The following is a 22,324-nucleotide window of genomic DNA, read 5'->3' on the forward strand; positions in this document are numbered from 1 at the left end:
GGACTTGCTTAGTTCACTGGGTCTAACAGTAGATCCTCAACAAACTCGTGAAGTTATTAAAGTGGCAGAGTAGGGCCTTGTAAACAGCTTCGGGACCCTGTGATTTTGGGGAGAGCCATGGTGCGCTACAGGGAAGGAAGGGAGAATGGAAGGGCACTGCCCAGAGATGGCGTCAGGCTGCAAGCCTTCTTGAATAATTCACCATCATAACAACCTAGCCTCAGGGAGGGTTAGGGCGCGGCCAGACGACAAAACGAGATAGGAGGGGGTGGAGATTGGGATTCCCAACGGGGAAGTTTCTGGGCATTGAATGTTCCCTATCCTGAGGCTCCCAAAGGACAAAGTTTAAGAACCCACCTCAGCCCCCGTGGGCTGGACTCATTCAGGGAATTCAATTTCCCCCAACCCGTTGCAGTGTGGGGCCGGGCGTACGTCGAGGCGCATGCGTGCTTCTCGACTCTCGCGCCCTCTTCCCGGGAAGATCCCCGAATACGCTTGCGCCCCATCTGGACTGTGGCTGGTCAGAGAGAGCAGCCCGTCCCCAGAAAGGCCAATAAGACGTGCGGAAGAGGCCTGCGTCCCGCCTTCTGACGATTAGCGCTCTCCCCGCCCGAGCGAGGCCCCGCCCCCGCCGGCTCTGGCTGCGCGTCTCGCGGCTGCGCGTCGGGGGTCTGCAGCCGCGCTCCGCGCTCGCTCCGCCGGGCCCCTGCTCTCGCCCCGCCCATTCCGCTTTGCAGGGTGCTGGGGGATTTCCTTTTGCCTCCGGTTGGGGCTGCTATTTCGCTTCGCTGACGGTAGGCGTAATGTATGTTGCACTGTTTGGGTCTTAACTCTCCCCTCCCTGCGTTTGCACTTCACCTTTTCATCATCATTGTTATTAATTGTATGGATGGTCATATTTTACTAATGAAGAAGAGGGGATAAAATTTTCAAATCTTCCGCTATCCACTTGGTTTTTTGAGGGGTGGAGTGGGAAGAAGGTCTGTATGATTTATCCATTCTTAAGTCATTTGACAAACCTTCACTGAGCACGGGACCAGCGCACGGGGGATATGGCAGGGAGCCAGGACACACTGGCCCCTGCGCTACTGGGCTTACGCACTGACAGATCAGCAAGCAAACGAGTTAGCAGGCCACTGGACACTATAACGGACATTATTTGTACAATTAATCACGACTATGATAAGAGCTACAAAGGAGACGTAAGGACCATGAGCTTGTATTACAGGAGGGGTGTGTGTGAAGGGAGATAATTTCTTGGAGAAGATGACATCTGGGCTGAGTTCTCAAAGATGAATATGCTTTAGCCAGGCTAAATGGAGGTGCAGAGTGGTGCATCCTGAAGGAAGAGCCTTTGCGAGGACTGAGGCAGAACGAATGTAGAAAAGGCAAGTCCCCGGCAACTGTAATTGGAAGCTGCTCTCCCTGGCTTGGCACTTACCCCCTATAGTCTGATTTCTACACAGCAGCCAAAGTGATCTTTTAAAAATATAAATCTCATCTTGTCACTTCCCTGCACCAAACTCTCCAGTGAATTTCCATCTTAGAACAAAATACAGACTCTTTACTGTGGCCACCAAGGCCCTACAGAATCTGGCCCCCAACCTTTTTCTCCAAACTCACATCTTACACTCTCCCCCTCACTTGCTCTCTTCATCATGCCCTACCCCTTTATTTTGCTTCATAGTTCTCATGGTCGTCTGAAATTATCTGTTTTCTGTGTACTACCCCCACTAGAACATAAGTTCTGTACAGCCAAGGACTTTATCCTCTTATTCATTGCTGTATCCTCAGGACATAGAATAGTGCCTGGCACATAGTAGATACTCAATTATTATTTGTTGAATGTGTGAATTTGGGAGCACATAGCAAGCGGGTGTCAGGAAAATGGTCCTGATGACAGTGACATTAAGGTTGAGGCCTTAATGATGAAAAAGAGTGTCAACGAAAATAATCCATAACCAATCTATAAATGAAAATTTGGGTGAGTTTATTCTGAGCTAAAGGAAGAAAGGGCACCGAGGAAGTGGGGTGGACAGAATGGTTATATACCCCCAGAGAGGATGTTTCCCATAGGATTGAAATGTCCTTTTTACAATAGTCTTGAGACTGCTCTGTCGGCACAGCGATTGGTGGACACAGCAGGTAGGTCTGCTGTCTTGGTGAACACAGCAGGGTGGCAGGTCTGTTGTCTTGAGCTGGGTGGTCACAGGTGAGCTGGGTGGTCAAAGGTGAGAGCAGCAATCAGTTCCTAGCCTAGGAAGAGATGCTTATCCTTAAGGAGATGCCAATGTGGGGGGAAGTTGCACCTTTATCTCAAGGGCATTTGTTCTTGCCATAGGAAATGTTTAAAGCAGGTATACAGTGCATGCTCGATGGCTATGTCAGGCCTTTTTGGAAAAAACAAAGTCAGGCCGAATTAAGTTTACACTAAATGGCTTCCTCATATACTCCAATATATCCTATTGCTTGCCATTTCTATTTGTCAAGAGTAATTATTCATTTTTTTCAAGAGAGGAAGAGAAGAAAGTACTCATGGCAGAGGGGAGAGCAGAGGCAAGATGGAATGCAGCCTGTTAGAGGAAATGTGACTGGAGCATGTGGTGCAAGTGGAGAGGTGAGATGTGAAGGTGGAACAAAGATGCCAGGTCCCATAAGCCATCATAAAGGCAGTCTAGAGCCATTGAAGGATTTTAGGATGGAGAGTGGTAGCTTCAGAATTTGTATGTTAGTTAGATCCAGTTCTTGGAGAATGGATTGGAGGAGAAAAGTGGAGGTTAGGGGACCAAGAGAGAGAGATGTTTCAGTGGTTTAGGAGAGAAATAATGGGGAGAGGACGGAGTCAAGGATGAGTCCCAGGGTCTGGGAGGAAGGGGTTCCATTCATGGGGAGAGAGAACACAGGAGCAAGAGCGATTTTGGCTGGGGGAGGTGAGGATCTCCGGATGATCCTGCTGAGGTGTCTGTGAGTCGCCTGGAGGAAAGGTCTGGAGGGCAGTCATGTCACAGAAGCAATCCCAGGAGAAGGATTGGGATTGGAGGTGGAGATTTCGGAACCACAAGCGACTAGAAGGTAGTCAAGCCATGGGGTTGTCTTTTCGGAGAGAGCATGATGTATGAGAAGAGACAGCCTGGGACAAAACCCAAAGTAACACCCACAGACAGAAAGAGGAGGGGAAGCCTACAAAAGAGAACGAACAGCCAAAGAAGTGGGAGGACACTCAAACCAGCAGAGTGTGGAGTCATGAAAACAGATGAGAGGGGTCCTGTGTCAACTGAGGTAAAGAGTCAAGTCAGATAAGGGCTGCACATTATCGCCTGCACTTAGCGACAAAGAGATCATTGTTGACCTTGGCAAGAGCAGTTTTGGAGCAGAGAGGGTCCAGAGGTGGCCTTTGGAATGTAGGAAGTGTGAGAGAGGACTCATCAAGTGTAGCAACTCATTCCAGAAGTTTGACTTTAAATAATGTTACATGCATTGTTGCATTAAATCCTCATAGCAACCGAGGCAAGAGTTTTGGAGATGAGGAAACTGAAGCTCTGAGAGGTTAAGTAACTTCCCTATAAATCAGCACTAGTGAGTAATGAAGCAAGGATTTAAAGCCTGTGTAGTCACTCTGGTGTCCATGCTATAACATTCTTCCATATTGCCTCTCCTTAAGGGGACGAGAGAAATGGCGGCGGCCGGAGGGGGCAAGGGTGGAGGTAGAGGTATTGGCCAGAAGACTCCTTCAACTATACCTGGAGGGAAGAGAGAAAGGCTGAATAACAATAACAGTAATCATTCCTGCCATCTACTGGAGCTTTCCAGTTCACAAGGAACATCTTCACAGACATTATTGTCTTCTGTGAGCCTCACTACCGCCCTGCACGGAAGGCCCAAAACAGTAAGGAATGTGTGAGCAGGCTCACAGGTGTTCAGTATGTGAATCCGCACTTCCTGTCGCCGCACCCAAGTCCCCTCCATTAGGTCTCACTTTAGCTCTAATAGTCGTGTTCAGAGTTAACCTCATTCCTCCTGAGTTCACCACTCCTCTGCTTCAAACCACACCAAGGAAGTCTCTGAAACAGAGAAGCAGGGCCTTGAATACCCGCGTGTGGTTGATGACTTAACCCATTCATTCATTCGGCAAACATGGAGCCCCGATTCTGTGCTGCTTGCCTCTGAGTGAAGAGTTTTGAGGATTCAAAGAAATAGGAACCATGAAATTTGTCCTGCAATTGTTTATAACCTTTAAAGAAGATTAAAAATACATTACTGAAATATCTGGGAGGCTGTATGGCGAGATGGTTAAGAGTAAGATGTCAAAGTAGGACAGATCTGAATTTAGGCTTGGCTCTGCCACTCACTTAACTTCTCTAGGTCTCAGTTTTCTCATCTGTAACATGGAGTTGTCAGGCTAATGCATGTAGTTAGCACTTATGAAAGATTGGCTCTTGTTGTCTTGAGAAAAATTATAGGATAGCATTGGAGGAAGAAGTACTTTCCATTTGCCCTGGGCTTTACAGTGAATGCTGTGGTTATTGTTTAAGAGTCAGTTAATCAAACTAACCTTATTGTGGTAATCATTTTGCAATATATGCATGTATCAAATCATCACATGATACACCTTAAACTTACACAATGTTATATCTTGCTAAAGCTGGAAAAAAAAAAAGAGTTGGTTAATCAGATGACTCCAATGGTGGAGCCACATCCTAGTGCCTGAGGGGTGGAAGGGTCTCACTGGAGGAGGAAGTCATTTTTATGTCAGTATTCAGGGGTGGTGTATCTTCAAATCAGAAACCACAGCTGAAAGGACAGGCTCTAGGCTGGCTGGTGAGGTTTATTCATTCATTTATCTAGTACGTATTTTTTGAGCACCTACCTTGCTGTGCATGGAATGAGAAAGTGTCTCTCTGACTTGACCGTGGAGGTGACAGTGGGACTGGGAGGGGGCGTCCTCCTTGGGGAGTTGGTCTGAGGCCTAAATTAGAGCAAGGAGCCTGTGACATGATACTTGCCAGTCTCCAGGGCTGCTGTTTGCTGAGCGGAACCTACAGCCTGGCACAGGGCTGGCTGAAGTGGGATCAGAACTCCTGTGCTGGGTCAGCCAAACTATTTCCGTACTTCTGCGTTTCGCTTATATTTATTTCCCGGTTGTCCTCCTCTTGTGTTTAGCTAAGTCTTTTAAAAGTGCTGTGCAAAGCAGACAGAGGAACGCGTTTGTGGCCACCTACTTCGCCCCTAGTGGCCACTGCAGCGAGGCCTGGTGTTTGAGGTGACGCCCCTAGGGCAGTGGTTCTCAGTCGCCCCCTAGGGGGCATCTTGGGAACTTGTGTCTTTAGTGGAGGCTACGATTAGGAAGCGCTTGGAGGATTTCCTGGATGAAGGGCAGGAAAGGTAGATGTTCTGTAACATGCAGGGCAGTCCTGCACAAGGAAGAATTGTCCCTTATTCTATTTGACTTTGGAATGTTCTGCTCAATAACATATGCAAATATAAAATCAAACATAAATCAACAGGACTTTAATATATAATAATGCAGAAAAGTTTTACAAGAACTTGGTTTTTGAAAAAGCCCAATCATTTAGGAGATCATTATAGACAAGGAAGCTTAAATAAAATACATTGAGGGGTCGGCCCCATGGCTGAGTGGTTAAGTTCGCGCGCTGCGCTTCGGCAGCCCAGGGTTTTGCCGGTTCATATCCTGGGCGCGGACATGGCATTGCTCATCAAGCCATCGAGGCAGCGTCCCCACATGCCACAACTAGAAGGACCCACAACTAAAAATACAAAACTACGTACCGGGGGGCTTTGGGGAGCAAAAGGAAAAATAAAAAATAAAAAAAATACATTGAAAGTATTGCATCCGTCTACTTCGTGTGGTAGAGCATTTCCAACTGTGTAATATATTTAGTTGGAGAGTGCAGTAGTGCAGGTCCTGCAAAAGCAATGAATCAACTGCAAATATGTAATAAAGTCTTTTACTAGCTTAATTGAGGTGTAATTTGCATACTATAAAAGTCTGTCCTTTTGAGTGTACAGTTCAATGATTTATTAGTAAATTTACTGATTTGCGCAACAGTTAATCTCCATTCTCACCCCAGCCCCAGGCAACCACTAATCCATTTTCTGTCCCTTTAGATTCGCCTAGGCTAGTATTTCATATAAATGCAATCATACAATATGTGATCTTTTGTGTCTGGCTTCTTTCACCTAGCGTAATGGGTTTTTTTTTTCCTGCTTTTTCTCCCCAAAGCCACCCAGTACATAGTTGTATATTTTAGTTGTGGGTCCTTCTAGTTGTGGCATGTGGGATGCCGCCTCAGAATGGCCTAATGAGTGGTGCCATGTCCATGCCCCGGATCTGAACCAGCGACACCCTGGGCCGCCGAAGCAGAGCGCATAAACTTAACCACTTAGCCACAGGGCCAGCCCCAAGCATAATGTTTTTGAGGTTCATTCAAGTTGTTGCATGTATCGATATTTTGTTCCTTTTTATTGCTGCATAGTATTCCAGTGCATGAGAATACCACAGTTTGTTCATTCACCAATTGATGAACATTTAGGTTGTTTCCATGAATAACGCTGCTATAAACATTTACGTGCAAGTCTTTGTGTGGACATATATTTTCATTTCTCTTAAGTAGATACCTAGAAGTGGAATTGCTGGGTCATATGTAACTATGCTTGACATTTTGAAGGAACTTCCAAACTCTTCCAAAGTGGCTGCACCATTGTCCGTTCCCACCAGTAACATATGGGCATTCCAGTTTCTCCACATCCTGTCAACACTTGTTGTCTGTCTTTTTGCTTATAGCCATCCTAGGGCATGTGAAGTGATATGGTGGTTTTGATTTGCATTTCCTTAATGACTAGTGTTGTCGAGCATCTTTTCATGTGCTAGTTGGCCATTTGTATATTATCTTTGGAGAAATGTCTATTCAAATACTTTGCCCATTTTTAAATTAGGTTATCTTTTTATTATTGAGTTGTAAGAGTTCTTATATTTTGAATACTAGGCCCTTATCAGATATGTGATTTGCAAATATTTTCTCCTATTCTCTGGGCTGGTCATCTTTTCACTTTCTTGATGGCATCCTTTGAAGCACAAACACTTTTTATTTTGGTGTAGTCCAATTTATCTTTTTTTTCTCCTGTCACTTGTGGTTTGGAATTATATATAAGAAACCATTGCCTAATGAGATTCTGGACTTTAGCTATAATAAGATGAGACTTTTGGGGACCTTGGGAGGAAGTAAGAGTATTTACATGTGGAGGGACATGACTTATTGGGGGCCAGAGGGTGGACTGTGGCAGATTGCCTCCTAGATGGCCCCAAATGCTCCCCACCTCCTGGTCTTCACGCCTTTGTTTAGTCCACCCCACACACATTGTATAGGGAAGATCTGTGTAACCAATAGGATATTGTAGAAGTGATGAGGTGCTACTCCTGAGGCTGGGACGTTGTGGGCTCTGCCTTGCTCTCTCTTAGGTCACTCACTCTGGAGGAATCCAGCTGCCATGCGTGTTGTGAGGATGCTCAAGTGGTCCTATGGATAAGTCCTTGTGGTGAGGAACTGAGGCCTCCTGCCAACAGCCAGCCCCAGTTGACCACCTATGTTAGTTAGCAGCTCATCTTGAAAGCAGAGCCTTGGCCTGGTCAGGCCTACAGATGACTGCAGCCCTGACCAATATCTTGGCTATGGTCTCATAGAAACCTCAAATATGAACTGTCCAGCTAAGCCACTCCTGAATTCCTGACCCACAGAAACTATGAGAGATGATAAATGTTTGTTGTTGTTTAAAAAAAAGAAAAAGAAACCATTGCCTATTTCAAGGTTACAAAGATTTATGCCTATGGCTTCTTCCAGGAGTTTTTTTGGGTTTTTGGGGGGGGGGGGGGTTTGGTGAGGAAGATTGGCTCTGGGCTAACGTCTCTTGCCAATCTTCCTCTTTTTGCTTGAGGAAGACTGTTGCTGAGCTAACATCTGTGCCAGTCTTCTTCCATTTTGTATATGGGTTGCCACCATAGCATGGCTTGATGAGCAGTGTGTAGGTCTGCACCTGGGATCCAAACCTGCAAACCCCAGGCTGCCAAAGCAGAGTGTGCGAACTTAACCACTACACCACTGGGCTGGCCCCTCTTCCAAGAGTTTTATAGTTTTAACGCTTACATTTCTGTCTATGATCTATTTTGCTTTAATTTTGGGTTATGGAGTGAGGTAAGGGTCTAAGTTTATCTTTTTGCATGTGAATATCCAGTTTTCTGAGCACCATTTGTTGAAAAGACTATCCTTTTCCTTTTTGAATTGCCAAGGCTTAGAATCAAGTATTAAATTTGTAGAGACATGTGGAATGTACTAAATCTTATTCATGAAGACTGGCTTTTAACCATTTTGACTTATCATATATTTTATGTTTTTGCAGCACAATGATAATTACGTATTGTGAAAATTACATATAGTGAAAGTGACATATTGAAGTTATGTATCAATTCATGGGCCTTTTTCGCTTCTTTTCAATCTTAATTTATTCCATTTAAGTCAGTGTAAGATCTGACTACATTATGTCTTCTAGGTAATCATGCCTAAGCATTTACTTATTGAAAACATATTTTATTATAAAAAATAGTCCTATTATTTTTCCTTTATATTCCAATTAAGGCAACTGTATTGATTCTTCTAAATTATGTGTGTAGGTAAGTCATATCATCTATACGTTCATTTCAGGGTAGTAAAGAGTATGTTAGAAAATACTTTTTATGAAAAGGGGGCACTGGGGCTGTTGGGCTGAGCTCTCCCAGGGTGAGGAGAGTGAAGCTCAGGGACAGAGGCAGGGCCACCCCACCCCAACTGAAAATCAATCATTCTTGCCCAACATGGGAGTTCTTGATTTTGTTTTATTATTCAGTTGGTATCCCCTGACTAATACCCTTGGAGAACATGGATCCAGAAATGTTGCCACGTAGCCCGCACTTCAGAAGCCAACTTGGGGGGCCGGCCTGGTGGCCCAGAGGTTATGTGCGCACATTCTGCTTCCGCAGCCCGGGGTTCACCGGTTCGGATCCCGGGTGCAGACATGGCACCACTTGACACACCATGCTGTGGTAGGCATCCCATATATAAAGTGGAGGAAGATGGGCGTGGATGTTAGCTCAGGGCCAGTCTTCCTCAGCAAAAAGAGGAGGATTGGCAGCAGTTAGCTCAGGGCTAATCTTCCTCAAAAAAAAAAAAAAAAAACCAACTTGGGCTTCACCTGGGGCAGGTAGAACACTCCATAAAAGACAAGGGATGATTTTAAAACAAAGCAAACACTGCAGACCAGCACAGCAGCTTTTGAAAATAACCAGCACCTAGCACAGCACTTGGCACACCGGAGACACTCATTAAATATATGATGTGTGTCACATGACTCTGGATATGAATCCATGTTCCGCCACTGAATAGCTGAGGGACTTCGGGCAATTTGATGACCTTTCAGAGTCTTAGGTTGCTCCTCTCTAAAATGAGGAAAATAATAGTATCTGTCTTGTGAGAATGAAATGAGACAATGATCATAAAAGAGCACAGAATAAGTACTCAATACGTATTGGCCCTTATTGTAACCGACTTTATTTAGAAAACAAAATATAAAAGCAAATCACATTGTGAGAGAAATGTGGCCCATGAGATGGTATCCACTCTGGAAAACTTTTTGCAAACTGAAGGTTAAACAGAAGAAAAAAGACTCATAAACTCTGTGCCTGCAGAGCGAAACAGAGAGGGATGGGGGCTCTCCACCCACCAGAACAGGCAGGGGCGAAGGTAGTATGTGCTTCACAAATACTTGTGGAATGATGAACTAGAGGGAAGTAAGGTCCTGGATCTCACCCGCCCGCCCACCTGCCGAGAACAAGCCCTGTATCACCTTTCCCGGAAAAACAGGAAGTCCGCGTGGGGCAGATACTGACATAACCGTGATGACGGTTCACTTCAGTTCAGCAGTTTGGTACCTACCCATTCTGTGCCAGGCTGTCTGCACAGAATGAGTAAGACACTCCTTCACGGAAGTCCAAGCTCCCTCTGTAAACACAGACCTAACTTGTTGCAATATTTGGTGCCAAGCAGTGTACTAGATACACACATTATCGCACTCAAACGTCACAGCAACTCTAGGAGGTAGGAGTCATCACTTCCCTTTTAGAGATGAGAAACACAGGCTTAGAGTGATTAATTTATTGAAGGTCAAACAGCCAGGGAATGGTGGAGCCAGGATTCAAACCCAGCTCGTCTCACTGAGACTATACTTTTTTATTTTTATTTTTTTTAAGATTTTATTTTTTTCCTTTTTCTCCCCAAAGCCCCCCAGTACATAGTTGTATATTCTTTGTTCTGGGTCCTTCTAGTTGTGGCATGTGGGACGCTGCCTCAGCGTGGTTTAGATGAGCAGCGCCATGTCCGCGCCCAGGATTCGAACCAACAAAACACTGGGCTGCCTGCAGCGGAGCGTGCGAACTTAACCACTCGGCCACGGGGCCAGCCCCTCACTGAGACTATACTTAAGTGCTATAGGAACCTAGAAGAGATGATCAATTTTGCCTGGAGTGAGTCTGGAAAAGACTCACTGAGATAATTTTCGAAAACAAAGAGACACAAACAACAAACAAGTGGTTCCTGAGCACCTACTATGCACCCGGCACTGTGCTCATCTCAGATCCCAGTAATGACCCGTGAGGTTGTGGGACTGCCTCTGTTTTACAGGTGAGGAAACAGATTCAGAGAGCTGGAGTTGGTCAGGTCACAACTGTGCGTGTGTCACTCCCACTAACTCATATGCTATGTGGTCCATGAGGCAACACCGTGGACAACCCTCTTCTCGCATCCTGGAGGATGCAGCTTTGTACAACACTTTCCAGTTTCTGAACTACTTTACACAACCTCCCTGTCCTGTGAGAAAGGAAGAACAGTTATTACAATCTGCATGTGATGATGAAACAAGGGAGGTCTCAAGAGGCGCCACGTTGATGACTCCCTCCCTTCAGTCCTGCCATCCCTCTGCCCCGGGCCCATCCTCCCTGCATTTCGCTGGTTAATAATCCCCGCCCCTTCTCCTCCTTGAAGACTTCCAGGGTAACTCCCCGCACCCCCCCCAGCCACCCCCCCCCCCCCCCCCGCCAGCCTCCCTCCATGCACACCTCTTACTGTTTTTGTCTTTACCTGTAACTATCTGTGTAAGCGTGTGACTCCCCCGCCTCACGAGCCTCTGTAGGACAAAGACTGTCTTAATTCTCTCAGCGTTTTGCACAGTGAACCTCTTTTATTAGTTCACCTTTATTAGTATCACCTTAAATTTTTTTCTCAAGAAAGCAATGTGCCTGCTGTGGTTTCCATCCTCTCAGATTCAGGAGCCTCTACCCAATCCTCCACTCAGATCTTTGATCTAGATTCTTCCTAAAGTTGTCATCCACACACGCCTCCCAGAATTTCACAGGGTGTATAATCGCCAACAGCCCGGAAGAAGCCAGTCGCCCTTTACCAGTATGGTTGCAGTTGCCTCATTTCCTGTATCATGTGACTCTCCTGTCGTCATCATGTGACCCATCCACTCCATTATGCCGGATTAACCCGCAGGGCTAACCCAGTGTCTATAGCTACCGCAGGTGCTTGCATCTGTTTTCATTTAGTGGATCCTCTATCCCTCCGAGGCTTGAGAACCCTGTAGTCTTCTCATCTAGTGATGGAGCTTTCAAGTCCTTCCAGAGAGGTGAGTGGGCCAGGGCTCCCAGCTGCTCTTGTCACGCTGCTTCTGGAATCTTGGCCATCCAGGCTCTGGAATTCAATGAATGACAGGCCCTCCTCGAACCCAGGCCATCATGGCTCTTTAATGGAGGAACAGATAAGGGGGTGGTCGGGGAAGAAATGGGTGGGAAGAGGGGTGGAGGAGGGTCCTGGTTGGGGTGGGCAGAGAGCTGTCACTAGCAGAGGGCTTGGAGGGAGGGCTGCACCCAGGTGTCTGTGGGCCTTGTTCCATCCCTATTAAAGATGGAGACTAGGCTGTGGGTGCCCATAGGCAGCGAGCCTTGCCCAAGAGAGGAGCTGAAGGGTGGAGAGGGACTTGCCTTCTAGCCACTTCTTATTCTGTTCTCAGGGGTGTCTCAAGTGCCCGGGCAGGGTAGGCATCATGGCTGCCAGCTTCATGGGATTGCTTCTACTTCAGGCAGTATCACGGGCATCAGGTGAGTGAGTCAAGGAGGGAGGTAGCCCGAGGCTCCCTTCTGCCTTATGGTCCTTTGATAGCCTCTGGCATACTGGTGGCAGACTTCAGCAGGTGTTCAGTCAACCCTTTGGAGTGACTGAGACCAACCTTGGGGTGAGGGTACAGCAGGAGGATGTTTTTTTTTTTTGAGGAAGATTAGCCCAGAGCTAATATCTGCTGCCAATCCTCATCTTTTTGCTGAGGAAAACTGGTCCTGAGCTAACATCTGTGCCCATCTTCCTCCACTTTATATGTGGGACACCTGCCACAGCATAGCTTGCCAAGCAGTGCTGTGTCCCCACCTGGGACCCAAACCAGCAAACCCCAGGCCGCCGAAGCAGAACGTGCAAATTTAACTGCTGGGCCACAAGGCCAGCCCCATGCAAGAGGATTTTTGGAACCAGTGTTAGGTCTCTCCTTTCAACCGGTGTGCCCCTCCTCCCCATCTTCATCCCTCAGCCCTTGCCTCTGCTTGTGCGTCCTCCCTGCCAGGTGCCCGCCCCTGCAGCCCTAAAAGCTTTGGCTACAGCTCGGTGGTCTGTGTCTGCAATGCCACGTACTGTGACTCTCTTGACCCCCTGACCCTGCCTGCCCCTGGCACCTTCAGCCGCTATGAGAGCACACGCAGTGGTCGCCGAATGGAGCTGAGTCTGGGGGCCATCCAGGCCAACCGCACAGGCACAGGTAACGCTACCCTCCTCACCCCGAGCCAGGCTGGGATCCTGCTGGAACTGAATTGTGCCAGTGACCACCAGAGAGTTTCTCCCCTGTGCGCTGACACCCTTTATTGCCTGTGGATGTCCTTAGGGTTGCTACTGACCCTGCAGCCAGATCAGAAGTTCCAAAAAGTGAAGGGATTTGGAGGGGCCATGACAGATGCTGCTGCTCTCAACATCCTTGCCCTGTCACCTGCTGCCCGGAATTTGCTACTCAAATCATACTTCTCTGAAGAAGGTGAGGAGGGGGGCAAGATGATATAGTGCAGTTGACACTGACCTTTCCTTTGACCCTGACTTCCACCCATTCCTAACATTTGAGTCCTTTCTTAATGCCCAGTGGAATAAAATTGCCCTACCCATCTTCTGCTGAGTCTTGGGAACTCTCAGGCTCAGAGGCCTGTGCTTCACCCATGTGCCTGGCTCCACAGGCCCCAACCCAGAAGTCCAAGTTCCCTTTGGTCCTGATTTGGACGTAATTCAGGACAGGCAAGTGGTAGACCAGGTCCCACATTCTCCTATTGACTCAGAGTCCCATATCTTGGTCTTCTTTCTCTGCAGGAATCGAATACAATATCATCCGGGTACCCATGGCCAGCTGTGACTTCTCCATTCGTGTATACACCTATGCCGACACCCCTGATGACTTCCAGTTGCACAACTTCAGCCTCCCAGAGGAAGATGTCAAGCTCAAGGTGGGCACTCTGGCCGCCTCAGGCTGTGGTGGCATTGATGCCTGCTGGTCGAGAAGCCTCAGGCTAGAGCAACCTGCAGAGACATAGAATCTGCCCCCTGCTGTTTTGTCCTGTGTGTGGGAGGGCGGGAGCTGATGGCTAGGCCTGATGCACTGGTTGGGCCAGTCTGTCTATGTTCCAACTCTGGGTGTCTCTCTCCTCACTACCTTTGTTTCTAGATACCCCTGATTCACCAGGCCCTGGAGTTGTCCCAGCGCCCCATCTCACTCTTCGCCAGTCCCTGGACATCACCCACTTGGCTCAAGACCAATGGGGCAGTGAATGGGAAGGGGTCACTCAAGGGTCAGCCGGGAGATCGCTACCACCAGACCTGGGCCAAATACTTTGTCAAGTAAGGGAGCAGCAAGGCCATGGGTCTGGATCAACCTCCTCTTTTGGACACCCCGGTCTATATCCCAACCCTCAACCTAGTTTTGCCTCCAGATCTGACTCTCCTCAGCTCATCTTTCTACCTTCTGGGCCTTTCAGACTTGGGCTCCTCGGTTTCCCCCACCTATTGGGCCTCCTATTCCCCAGTGTCTTGGTCCCCTTTCTTGGCCATGATCACTCACACCTTTTCTCCTGCCAGGTTCCTAGATGCCTATGCTGAGCACAAGTTACAGTTCTGGGCGGTAACAACTGAGAACGAGCCTTCTGCAGGGCTCATTAGTGGGTACCCCTTCCAGTGCCTGGGCTTCACCCCTGAACACCAGCGAGACTTCATCGCCCGTGACCTGGGTCCCACCCTTGCCAACAGTACGCACCGCAATGTCCGTGTGCTCATGCTGGATGACCAACGCCTGCTGCTGCCCCGCTGGGCCCAGGTGGTAAGGCTCAGGACCTCTGTGGGTACCCAAGTGACCTCCAAATCCAGCATCCAAATGACTGCTCCCGAACAGAATGCCTCTCCTGCCCCAATTCTTTTTTGGGGGAGGAAGGAAGATTGTCCCTGACCTAACATCTGTGACAATCTTCCTCTATTTTGTATGTGGGATGCCACCACAGCATGGCTTGATGAGCGGTGTGTAGGTCTGTGCTGGGGATCTGAACCCATGAACCCCAGGCCACCGGAGCAGAGTGTGTGAACTGATCCACTACACCACTGGGCTGGCCATCCTGCCCCAACTCTTGATTCCTAGAGCATCCCAGGCTGGGGCCTGGTGCCACCCCTGGGGTGCTGGGGGTGGTAAGGACCCAGTCTGGATCTCCAGGACCCCATGGATCCCCCTGATTGTCACTTTAACCCCTTTTAGTTGTGTTCATCCCTCCACTCATGTCTCAGGTCCCCTAGTGCCTCTTCCAGAACTCTCCGTGCAGGACCCAACTTCAGTGGCTCCCTTTCCCCAAGTGTCCTTCCCCTTCCCTGTACAGGTGCTGGCGGACCCAGAGGCAGCCAAATACGTTCATGGCATCGCTGTACACTGGTATCTGGACTTTCTGGCTCCGGCAAAAGCCACCCTGGGGGAGACACACCGCCTGTTCCCTGACATGATGCTCTTTGCCTCAGAGGCCTGTGTGGGCTCCAAGTTCTGGGAGCAGAGTGTGCGCCTAGGCTCCTGGGATCGAGGGGTGCAGTACAGCCACAGCATCATCACGGTGAGCCACCTCAGTGCCCCTTCCCCAAAGCAGACCACCTCAGACCCCTCCTGCTCTCACCAAAGGCTGACGGAAGGCCCTCCTCTCCAACTTTTCCCCAGACGGCTTGCTTGCTGGAGCACATTCTGGGATATCACGGTTCCCTATCTTGCCTTCCCTTCACAGATCTGCAGACCCCATCACCCTTTTTCCGAATGCTGGGCTCTCAGACAGTTACAGCTGCCTCGGATTTCTCAGCTTCTCTTGTGATGCCTTCCTCCTCAGAATCCCTCTCTCCTTAGATATGGAGGATACAGAGCGCCCTTCTCACAGGGCTGAGGCACCACAGCCCGTCTCCCTCATGTGACCCTTAACTACATTCTCTGGGAACCCAGGGTTGAGCCTTTGTCTCTCTGCCCTGTTCCCATCCTAGAACCTCCTCTACCATGTGGCTGGCTGGACCGACTGGAACCTCGCCCTGAACCCTGAAGGCGGACCCAACTGGGTGCGCAACTTTGTCGACAGCCCCATCATCGTGGACATCGCCAAGGACACGTTTTACAAACAGCCCATGTTCTACCACCTTGGCCACTTCAGGTGAGTGCAGGGTGGGCCCCCCGCTCCACACAGGCCTAGCATCTCCTGCACTGGGCTTACATCACCCTACACGAGGGAGCAGGAAGGCCTTTAGGGTGGGAACCTTGGGAGAGGCACATTTGTCCCTCTTGCACCATCTAGACAGGAAGTGACTAGATGGCATCAAAGACACAGACAACCCCTGGATGCCCGATGCTGGGCTGGGAGACAGGTGGGCAGGGCATGCCCAGCAGCGCAGCTCAAGGCCTTTAGAGTTAGGGCAGAACTCTCACAAGGGTTCTCAGGGGTGAGCGATGGGAAGGGTGACTTCTTAGATGAGGGATTGATGGGAGCAGCCCTCAGGGCCAGAGGGGCTAGGCTGGGGTCCCTAACAATACCTGTTCCCACTTCAGCAAGTTCATTCCTGAGGGCTCCCAGAGAGTGGGGCTGGATGCCAGTGAGAAGACCAACTTGGACACAGTGGCACTGATGCATCCCGATGGCTCTGCAGTTGTGGTCGTGCTAAACCGGTGAGAGCAGCGGGGCCTGGGAACTGGGCTGAAGATGAGATGGTGGGCTTGGCAGGATCACGCACTCAGCTTCTCCTTCCCCCTCCCCAGCTCCTCTAAGGATGTGCCTCTCACCATCAAGGATCCTGCCGTGGGATTCCTGGAGACTGTCTCACCTGGCTACTCCATTCACACCTACCTGTGGCGTCGCCAGTGATGAAGTGGATACCCAAGCAGGCGCCTGGGCTTAGCATGGGCATTAAAAGGACAGAGTCAGCTCACATGCTGTCTATGGCTAAAGAGGGTACAGCAGGGCTGGGGTGAGCTTAAGTGACATAAGCCCAGGGGCAGTGGTTTGCGTGACTCACTCTCCCCTCTAGTTGGTGCCAGGGGCTAGAGGCCCCTAGGGAAAGGATCAGGCAGCCCAGTGGCCCCCCACCCCCATGCTTGTGTGAGCGTGTGCTCTGTGCTGGTTGCCTGTGGAAAGTGGGCCCAGGCCCAGGGTGAGCTCACTGTCTGTTCAAGCACAAGATGGGGGTGGGGGGGAGGTTAAGGAAAGGAAGAGACTAGGAAAGCTGGACCCAAAACTGGGGACTGTTTGTCTTTCTTGGCAATGCAGAACTGGGCCTCTGCAGAAGATGTCAGCATCAGGGCACAGGCAGCTACAGAAGCCAAGCACCAGTGTGTAGGCTCAAGCACCCAGATGGCCCCCTTGGCACCAGCTAGGAAAAATGGCAGCCCCTTAAAGGAGAGAATGTCTGATCCTAGTCAGTGTGAGCAGGTTTATTCCGGGGGTAGCACCCCATTTCTGGCCGTACCAATAATGAGACACAGGGGCCTCTGGAATGCATACAGTAGAAAAATCAGTCCTGGGAGCATGAGGATGACTCATTCCTCTTCATCCTCCTCAGCCATGCCCAGGGCCCGTGTGCCTGGGGCCCGAGCAGGCGTTGCCCGCTGGATAGAGACAATGCCACTGAGCAAGGCATAGCCCACCATGGCTGCCAGCCCTGCCAGCACAGATAGGATCTGGTTCCGGCGCCGGTATGGCTCCTCCTCAGTCTCTGGGCCTGCTGGTGTCTGACGTGGTGGTGGCACCCCAGCTGAGGGGAAAGGAAGGAAGGTAGGCAGGGGGCTAGTTCCTGGATCCCTGCCCACTCTCCCCAAGGCTGGCGCCCACCATCCATCTACCCCTTACCTCCATCCCAGGGGAAGTAGAGGCTGAGGATGTGGGTGCAGTAGGCACAGAGGTTGTGCAGCCCCCTCAGGTGGGCCTGCAGCTTCCCACTGGGCAGCTTTGCCTGCAGCAGCAAGGCCAAGTAGCTGAAGACAAAGGCGTCTAGGGAGGCGGGGCTGGAGTAGAGAGAAGGGTGGGATGGAGAGGCAGAAGGGGTAGAGATAGAATCAGAGGAAGAGTCGGCCCTGGAAGGGGGGCCCTGGGCAGCAGAGGGCCACCAGGGGAAGAGAGGACACACAGTTCTGGACCTGGTGTGGGAAGGGCTCCCCAGGTGGCGCCAGCCTGGCCCTGAATGGGACTCTATCCCAGGGCTGCACAAAGGGCACATTGAGTGCCCCACAGCCCTGCAGGCCCCTCCTGTGCCTGGCGGCCCTCCCACCCTCCTGCACCACTGAGGAGGCTCCGACCCCACACACAGCCCCACTGTCATCGGACCTAGTGTCTGTCCCGAGGAGCTCTTATCCAGAGCCTGAGCTCACCCCAGCCCCTGCAGCTACATCTGAACCTGTATCTTCTTCCAAGCCACCTATTATTCCCCTGGAGTCAGACTCACGCATCTCCAAAGAAGAATTTCTGAGAGCCCAGGCGCTGAGAGAGAAGGGTCAGGCATTCCCGAGCCTCTTGGTACAGCTATAGGGAGGACACAAGGTAGGCTTGTGGCTGCGGGAACAGTGCTGCCTCCCCTCCTAGGCACTCCCAGTCCTGGCTATCATCCTTGGGGCTCCTTTCATACAATAGCCCCCTGTCCCAGAGGTACCTCCTTCTCCAGCTCTTCTTCATTCTCAGGCCTGTGCTCCCCGCACAGCAGCTGCAGCCGCTCCATGTACTGCCGCTGCATGCGACCAGGCAGGAAGAAGTTGAGGGGAAAGGGCATAGCCTCTGCATACCACTTCCGGGTCACTTCCACATAGTTCTTGGTGTCTACCCAAAAAGTATGTATCTGGATTGGGTACGTAGGAAGGAAGAGGCAGGTCTGAGCCAGTGCACCTGCCTGACTCAGAGGAGGCTTCTGATCCCCATGCTGTTCCAAGCCTGTTGGGTGGGGGGGTGGGGAATGGGCAGTGTGTGTGCGCCTGGCCCCCTCCCCTGCTGGCCATGAATGGCGTGGGGGCTGGACACACTCACCAGCACTGGGAGCAGCTTCTCCTCTAGCAGAGACATGAAGGCCAAAGTGTCTGCCCCTTGCCGGGCTGACAGATCATAATCAGCATTATACTTCTGTGGAGGAAATGTCCATGAGGTGGATGCCGGGGGACTCCGGGGGCACCTCCCCAAGGAGGAGGCATCCTGACTGGTACCACCCTCACTGGCCTCTGAGTGTAGCAGAGGTAGAGCAAGCAGCTTTTCCCACTGAGGCCCCCTTGCCTGGGCCCAGCCAGTAGCCTGTTGCTGTTGGCAGAAAGCCTGGGTCTTGGAGCCTGCTGGCCGTGAAGGTCTCACGCCCAGTGGGGGGAGGAAGGAAGGCCCGGCCGCAAACCAGGAGCAGCTCCCAGAGTTTCCACGGAAAGCTGGCAGCATGCCTGCTGACGGCAACTTTCTAACTGTAACTTCCCCGATCCAGGCACCACAAAGCTAGCAGAGGAGAGCTCAGATGCAGTTCGGGCCTCAGTCCATGCCTCAGGAACTAGGGGACGCCATCCTCATGCTCCCAGGACCCAGGGAACCCATGCCCAGGGCCCCTGGCTTGTTCTCTCAATGCCTAACTCTTAGCTATTTCTTCTATTTCATTCCATGGCCCAGGCGCCACCGCCACACACACATTCCAACCGCACCCCCATGTCTCAGCCTGCCACACCTTCCTAGGCTCCAGCGTCTGCTCCTCAGCACCCCTGTCTACATCCTGAGTAAGCTTTGTCCCCAAATAACCTCTTGAGCATGATCCTTAAATCTCTCTGAGCCTCAGTTTCTCCCCTGTGGAATGAGAGTAATAGTCTCTTTTCTCTCAAAGTGGCTGTGTTAGGAGAAAACTCTGGAAACTGGAAAAGCTGTGTTCACATATAAGGAAACAAGAGAGTGACCTAGTCCTTGCCAGGAACTTTGGCTTTTACCTGGATCCCCTCTCCATGCCTCTCAAGCTTCCCTTAATTCTCCAGCTCCTTCACCTTTGGAAAAGTAGAAATGAAGATGAAGGGCCCACTTCTGACAAGGTGTTCCCTTTTGGAACCAAACTAGGAAAGCTAGAAGAACCTTTGGAAAGCATCCTAGCTGAGCCTCCCTAGTTTTAAAAATACGGAACTTAAGGCTCTGAGAGGTTAAGTGAGTTGGTCACACAGTCAAGAACAGAATGAAGAGGAGAGCCTAGGTCTCCCCATTCCTCTTGTAATACTCTTTAAACTTCCCCACCCTGGTTCTAAGCCTTGTCCATCTTGAGCCCCATATCCAGCCCAACCTGAAAAAAAGGGCAATGGCCCTTAGAAGTCCCTCTCTGGTCCCACCTTTGAGGGCATCATCTGAGCCAACTGCTCTTTTCTACTCCCCTTTCCCTTCCATGTGTCATCAGCCTATTCGTTTCTCCCTCCCCGCCCAGCAGGCAGAGGGCACTGTGCTTCCAGATGCCCTGACAGTGCCCCAGCTTAATCTCTGCCTACTGCTTCCTGCTTCACAGCAACATTGTGTGCGTCTCTCCCATCAGGCTTTGTGCTCCTTGAAGCTCTGGGTCATCTGCGTCTAGCTTGGCATGTACTTGGTGCTCAATAAATGTGTGTTGCGCTGACTGAATTGACTGAACTTCTCTCACTGACAGCCCCCCTACCCGAGCCACCTACCTCTTTTCGAAGGTGGGTGATGATCTTGTGTGGTACCGAGATGACCTCTCCATGACTGGTCCGAAGGGCAGGCAGAGTTCCTGACATTGAGAAAGAAGTATGCCCACCAGACCCTTAGCTGCCTATCCATGCATATTTGCACCACGTCCCTGTCTGTCTCCTGCTCCTCCCCTTGTACATTCCCTTCTTCACCCCCCAGGGACACTGGGTACCTGAAGGGCTCCGCCAGGGGTTGGTGATCTTGTGCACCTTGAGTGGGGCACCAGTAAATCTGGCATAGGTCTGCAGGGAAGGAAGCAGAAGGCAGAGAGGCCAGGGACATGGCCCCCACAGGAGAATCAGGAAGAGAAGTAACACTTATTGAATACCTTTCCTGTTATGCTCTATATTTAGTACTTGCTTCCCAAAAAAAGAGGTAGACATTACCTTTCCCATTTTACAATGGGCAACACAGGGCTCAGAGAGAGATAATGGACATGTCCGTGATTACAGGTCAGCCAAGAAAATCCTTCGCTCTGCCTCCTCTCCTGACATCTACCTGGTGAACACCTATCCTCATAAGTTTTTCCTAACCAGTATATCCATCTTGGAAGCACTGGCCATGCCCTTCTTTGGCAGCCTCCATGGCCTGTTCCTACTTAGATCTTAGCACCTCAACATTTTATTACATTTATTTGCTTACACGTCTACCTTTTGATAAACAAATTCTGGGGAGGGACCAAGTCTTACTCATCTTTACATGCCAATGTTTGGTATTTGGAAGAGGCCTAATACATGCTTATTAAATGAAGGAGTGAATGAGTGAAAGGAAACAGTCTGTCTGACTCCAAAATTCTTTCTATAGAACCTGGCTGTGGGCTTTTTGGTTCAATAAACAATAACCTCAATAAGGAGGAGGAGGAAAGGGGGAGGAGGAAAGGAAGGCTGAGAAGAAGACAGGAATGCCAAGCCCGGGAACCCTGAGATCGTCCAGCTTTAGTAAACCTCCGGATAAAGAAACAGCTCCCACAGAGAAGAGATCGCCCCAAGGTCACACAGCCAGTAAATGGATGTGCAAGGACTAAAACAACATCTCCTGAACCCCAGACCAGACCTCTTTCCATTGCTGCACAAACCCCAGGCTGCTACAGCATAGGACACTGAGCCCGTACCGGCCAGGCACGTTCTTTGATGGCTTTAGTTTTCCCCACTGCACCCGTGCTGAGGCGCCCTGGCAAAATTCGGAACGATCGGCTAGTTCAGGCCCCCTCCCCAGTCCTCCAGGGCGCAGCAGAGGGCGCTGGCGCCACCCCTCACCAGCACGGCCAGGCTGTCCAGGTCCACTGACGGCAGCCCCCAGCCCCCCGACCAGCAGAACAGCTCCATGGGCGCCGCCATCTTGCCCGCCCTCTGTCCCGGAAGCACCTCCCTCCACGCTTCTGCCCTCCCCGGCGCGGACCCGCCTCCCGCCACCGCCCCTTTGGGATCTCCGGGCTGGGGCCGGGGGAGGCCCTCGGGGAGGCGCGGCTTCGCCCGGCCGGAGAGGCGGCCGGATGGCGCGGGGCGGAGCCGCGGGCTTCGGGGGAGGGCTGCAGCCGCCTGATCCAGAGGCGGCTCCCGAAGGGGGGCGAGGGCTCTCGGCCAGGCGCGCCTCTGACGGTCAGGGCGCCTCGGCCGAGGGAGCCCCGAACCCCCGAAGGCAAAGCAGGCCCAACGGGAAGGGGGTCTTGTGCGCCTGGACGGGCTCTGGGGGCTCTCGCAAATCTGCACGTGGCCTGGGCTGCTCCAGCGCCCCTCAGGGCTCAGCCCCGAGCGGGGGCTGCGGGGGGCGGTCCCCCGAGCCGCATGTTTTCCACAGCGCGTTATGTTTGGAGCGGGCCCCGCGCCGCCTGTCGCCATGGAAACAAAACAGGGGCGGTGGCGGCGGCCGGAGCGAGGCCTGGTTGGAGCCTGGGTGGGGGAGGGGAGGTGGGGCTCGCTGGCTGTTGCCTTGGTAACGGGAACTGTGGCGCCC

General features: G+C 51.0%; 2 protein-coding genes and 1 long non-coding RNA gene across 13 annotated transcripts; 1 reads left to right on the top strand and 2 right to left on the bottom strand.

Annotated features, from left to right (window-relative positions):
* The first annotated feature begins 582 nt into the window (after positions 1 to 582).
* On the top strand, positions 583 to 20,280 carry GBA1 (glucosylceramidase beta 1). 11 transcript variants are annotated; one of them, XM_070267058.1, is made up of 13 exons: positions 625 to 794; positions 2,514 to 2,617; positions 11,648 to 11,727; positions 12,112 to 12,199; positions 12,712 to 12,903; positions 13,027 to 13,173; positions 13,497 to 13,630; positions 13,849 to 14,021; positions 14,259 to 14,496; positions 15,041 to 15,265; positions 15,678 to 15,841; positions 16,234 to 16,350; positions 16,441 to 20,280. In XM_070267058.1, exons 3-13 carry the CDS (start codon positions 11,701 to 11,703, stop codon positions 16,544 to 16,546), a joined length of 1,611 nt encoding a protein of 536 aa, XP_070123159.1. In that variant the 5' UTR covers positions 625 to 794; positions 2,514 to 2,617; positions 11,648 to 11,700; the 3' UTR covers positions 16,547 to 20,280. The 11 variants fall into 11 exon arrangements, with proteins under 11 accessions (XP_005610105.1, XP_001498700.3, XP_070123152.1 ...); XM_070267053.1 differs by lacking the exon at positions 2,514 to 2,617 and adding an exon at positions 10,370 to 10,724 and having other exon boundaries at positions 11,363 to 11,727; XM_070267056.1 differs by lacking the exon at positions 2,514 to 2,617 and adding an exon at positions 10,370 to 10,724 and having other exon boundaries at positions 631 to 794; positions 11,474 to 11,727.
* LOC138924081 (uncharacterized) lies at positions 10,188 to 11,447 on the bottom strand. The gene is made up of 3 exons (XR_011438694.1): positions 11,308 to 11,447; positions 11,181 to 11,226; positions 10,188 to 10,910 (listed from the first exon to the last, which is right to left on the bottom strand). It is a non-coding gene; the product is annotated as an uncharacterized lncRNA (long non-coding RNA).
* On the bottom strand, positions 17,098 to 22,224 carry MTX1 (metaxin 1). The gene is given in 10 exon segments (XM_023641053.2): positions 17,098 to 17,432; positions 17,528 to 17,682; positions 18,120 to 18,196; positions 18,324 to 18,506; positions 18,692 to 18,784; positions 20,332 to 20,411; positions 20,544 to 20,613; positions 21,628 to 21,806; positions 21,809 to 21,935; positions 21,937 to 22,224. Coding segments are annotated over 10 exon segments (1,452 nt in total). The 5' UTR covers positions 22,210 to 22,224; the 3' UTR covers positions 17,098 to 17,217.
* Between the last annotated feature and the right edge of the window lie 100 nt (positions 22,225 to 22,324).

The sequence above is a fragment of the Equus caballus genome, chromosome 5 (assembly GCF_041296265.1).
Source record: "Equus caballus isolate H_3958 breed thoroughbred chromosome 5, TB-T2T, whole genome shotgun sequence".
NCBI classification, from domain to species: domain Eukaryota; kingdom Metazoa; phylum Chordata; class Mammalia; order Perissodactyla; family Equidae; genus Equus; species Equus caballus.

What these genes read in the sequence shown, in the direction of transcription:
- GBA1 (XM_005610048.4), top strand. Translation starts at nt 11,701, where the DNA reads ATGGAGCTTTCAAGTCCTTCCAGAGAG. An exon ending in TTTCAAGTCCTTCCAGAGAG is followed by an intron (nt 11,728 to 12,111) that starts GTGAGTGGGCCA and finishes TTCTGTTCTCAG; the next exon opens with GGGTGTCTCAAGTGCCCGGG. An exon ending in GGCCAACCGCACAGGCACAG is followed by an intron (nt 12,904 to 13,026) that starts GTAACGCTACCC and finishes GGATGTCCTTAG; the next exon opens with GGTTGCTACTGACCCTGCAG.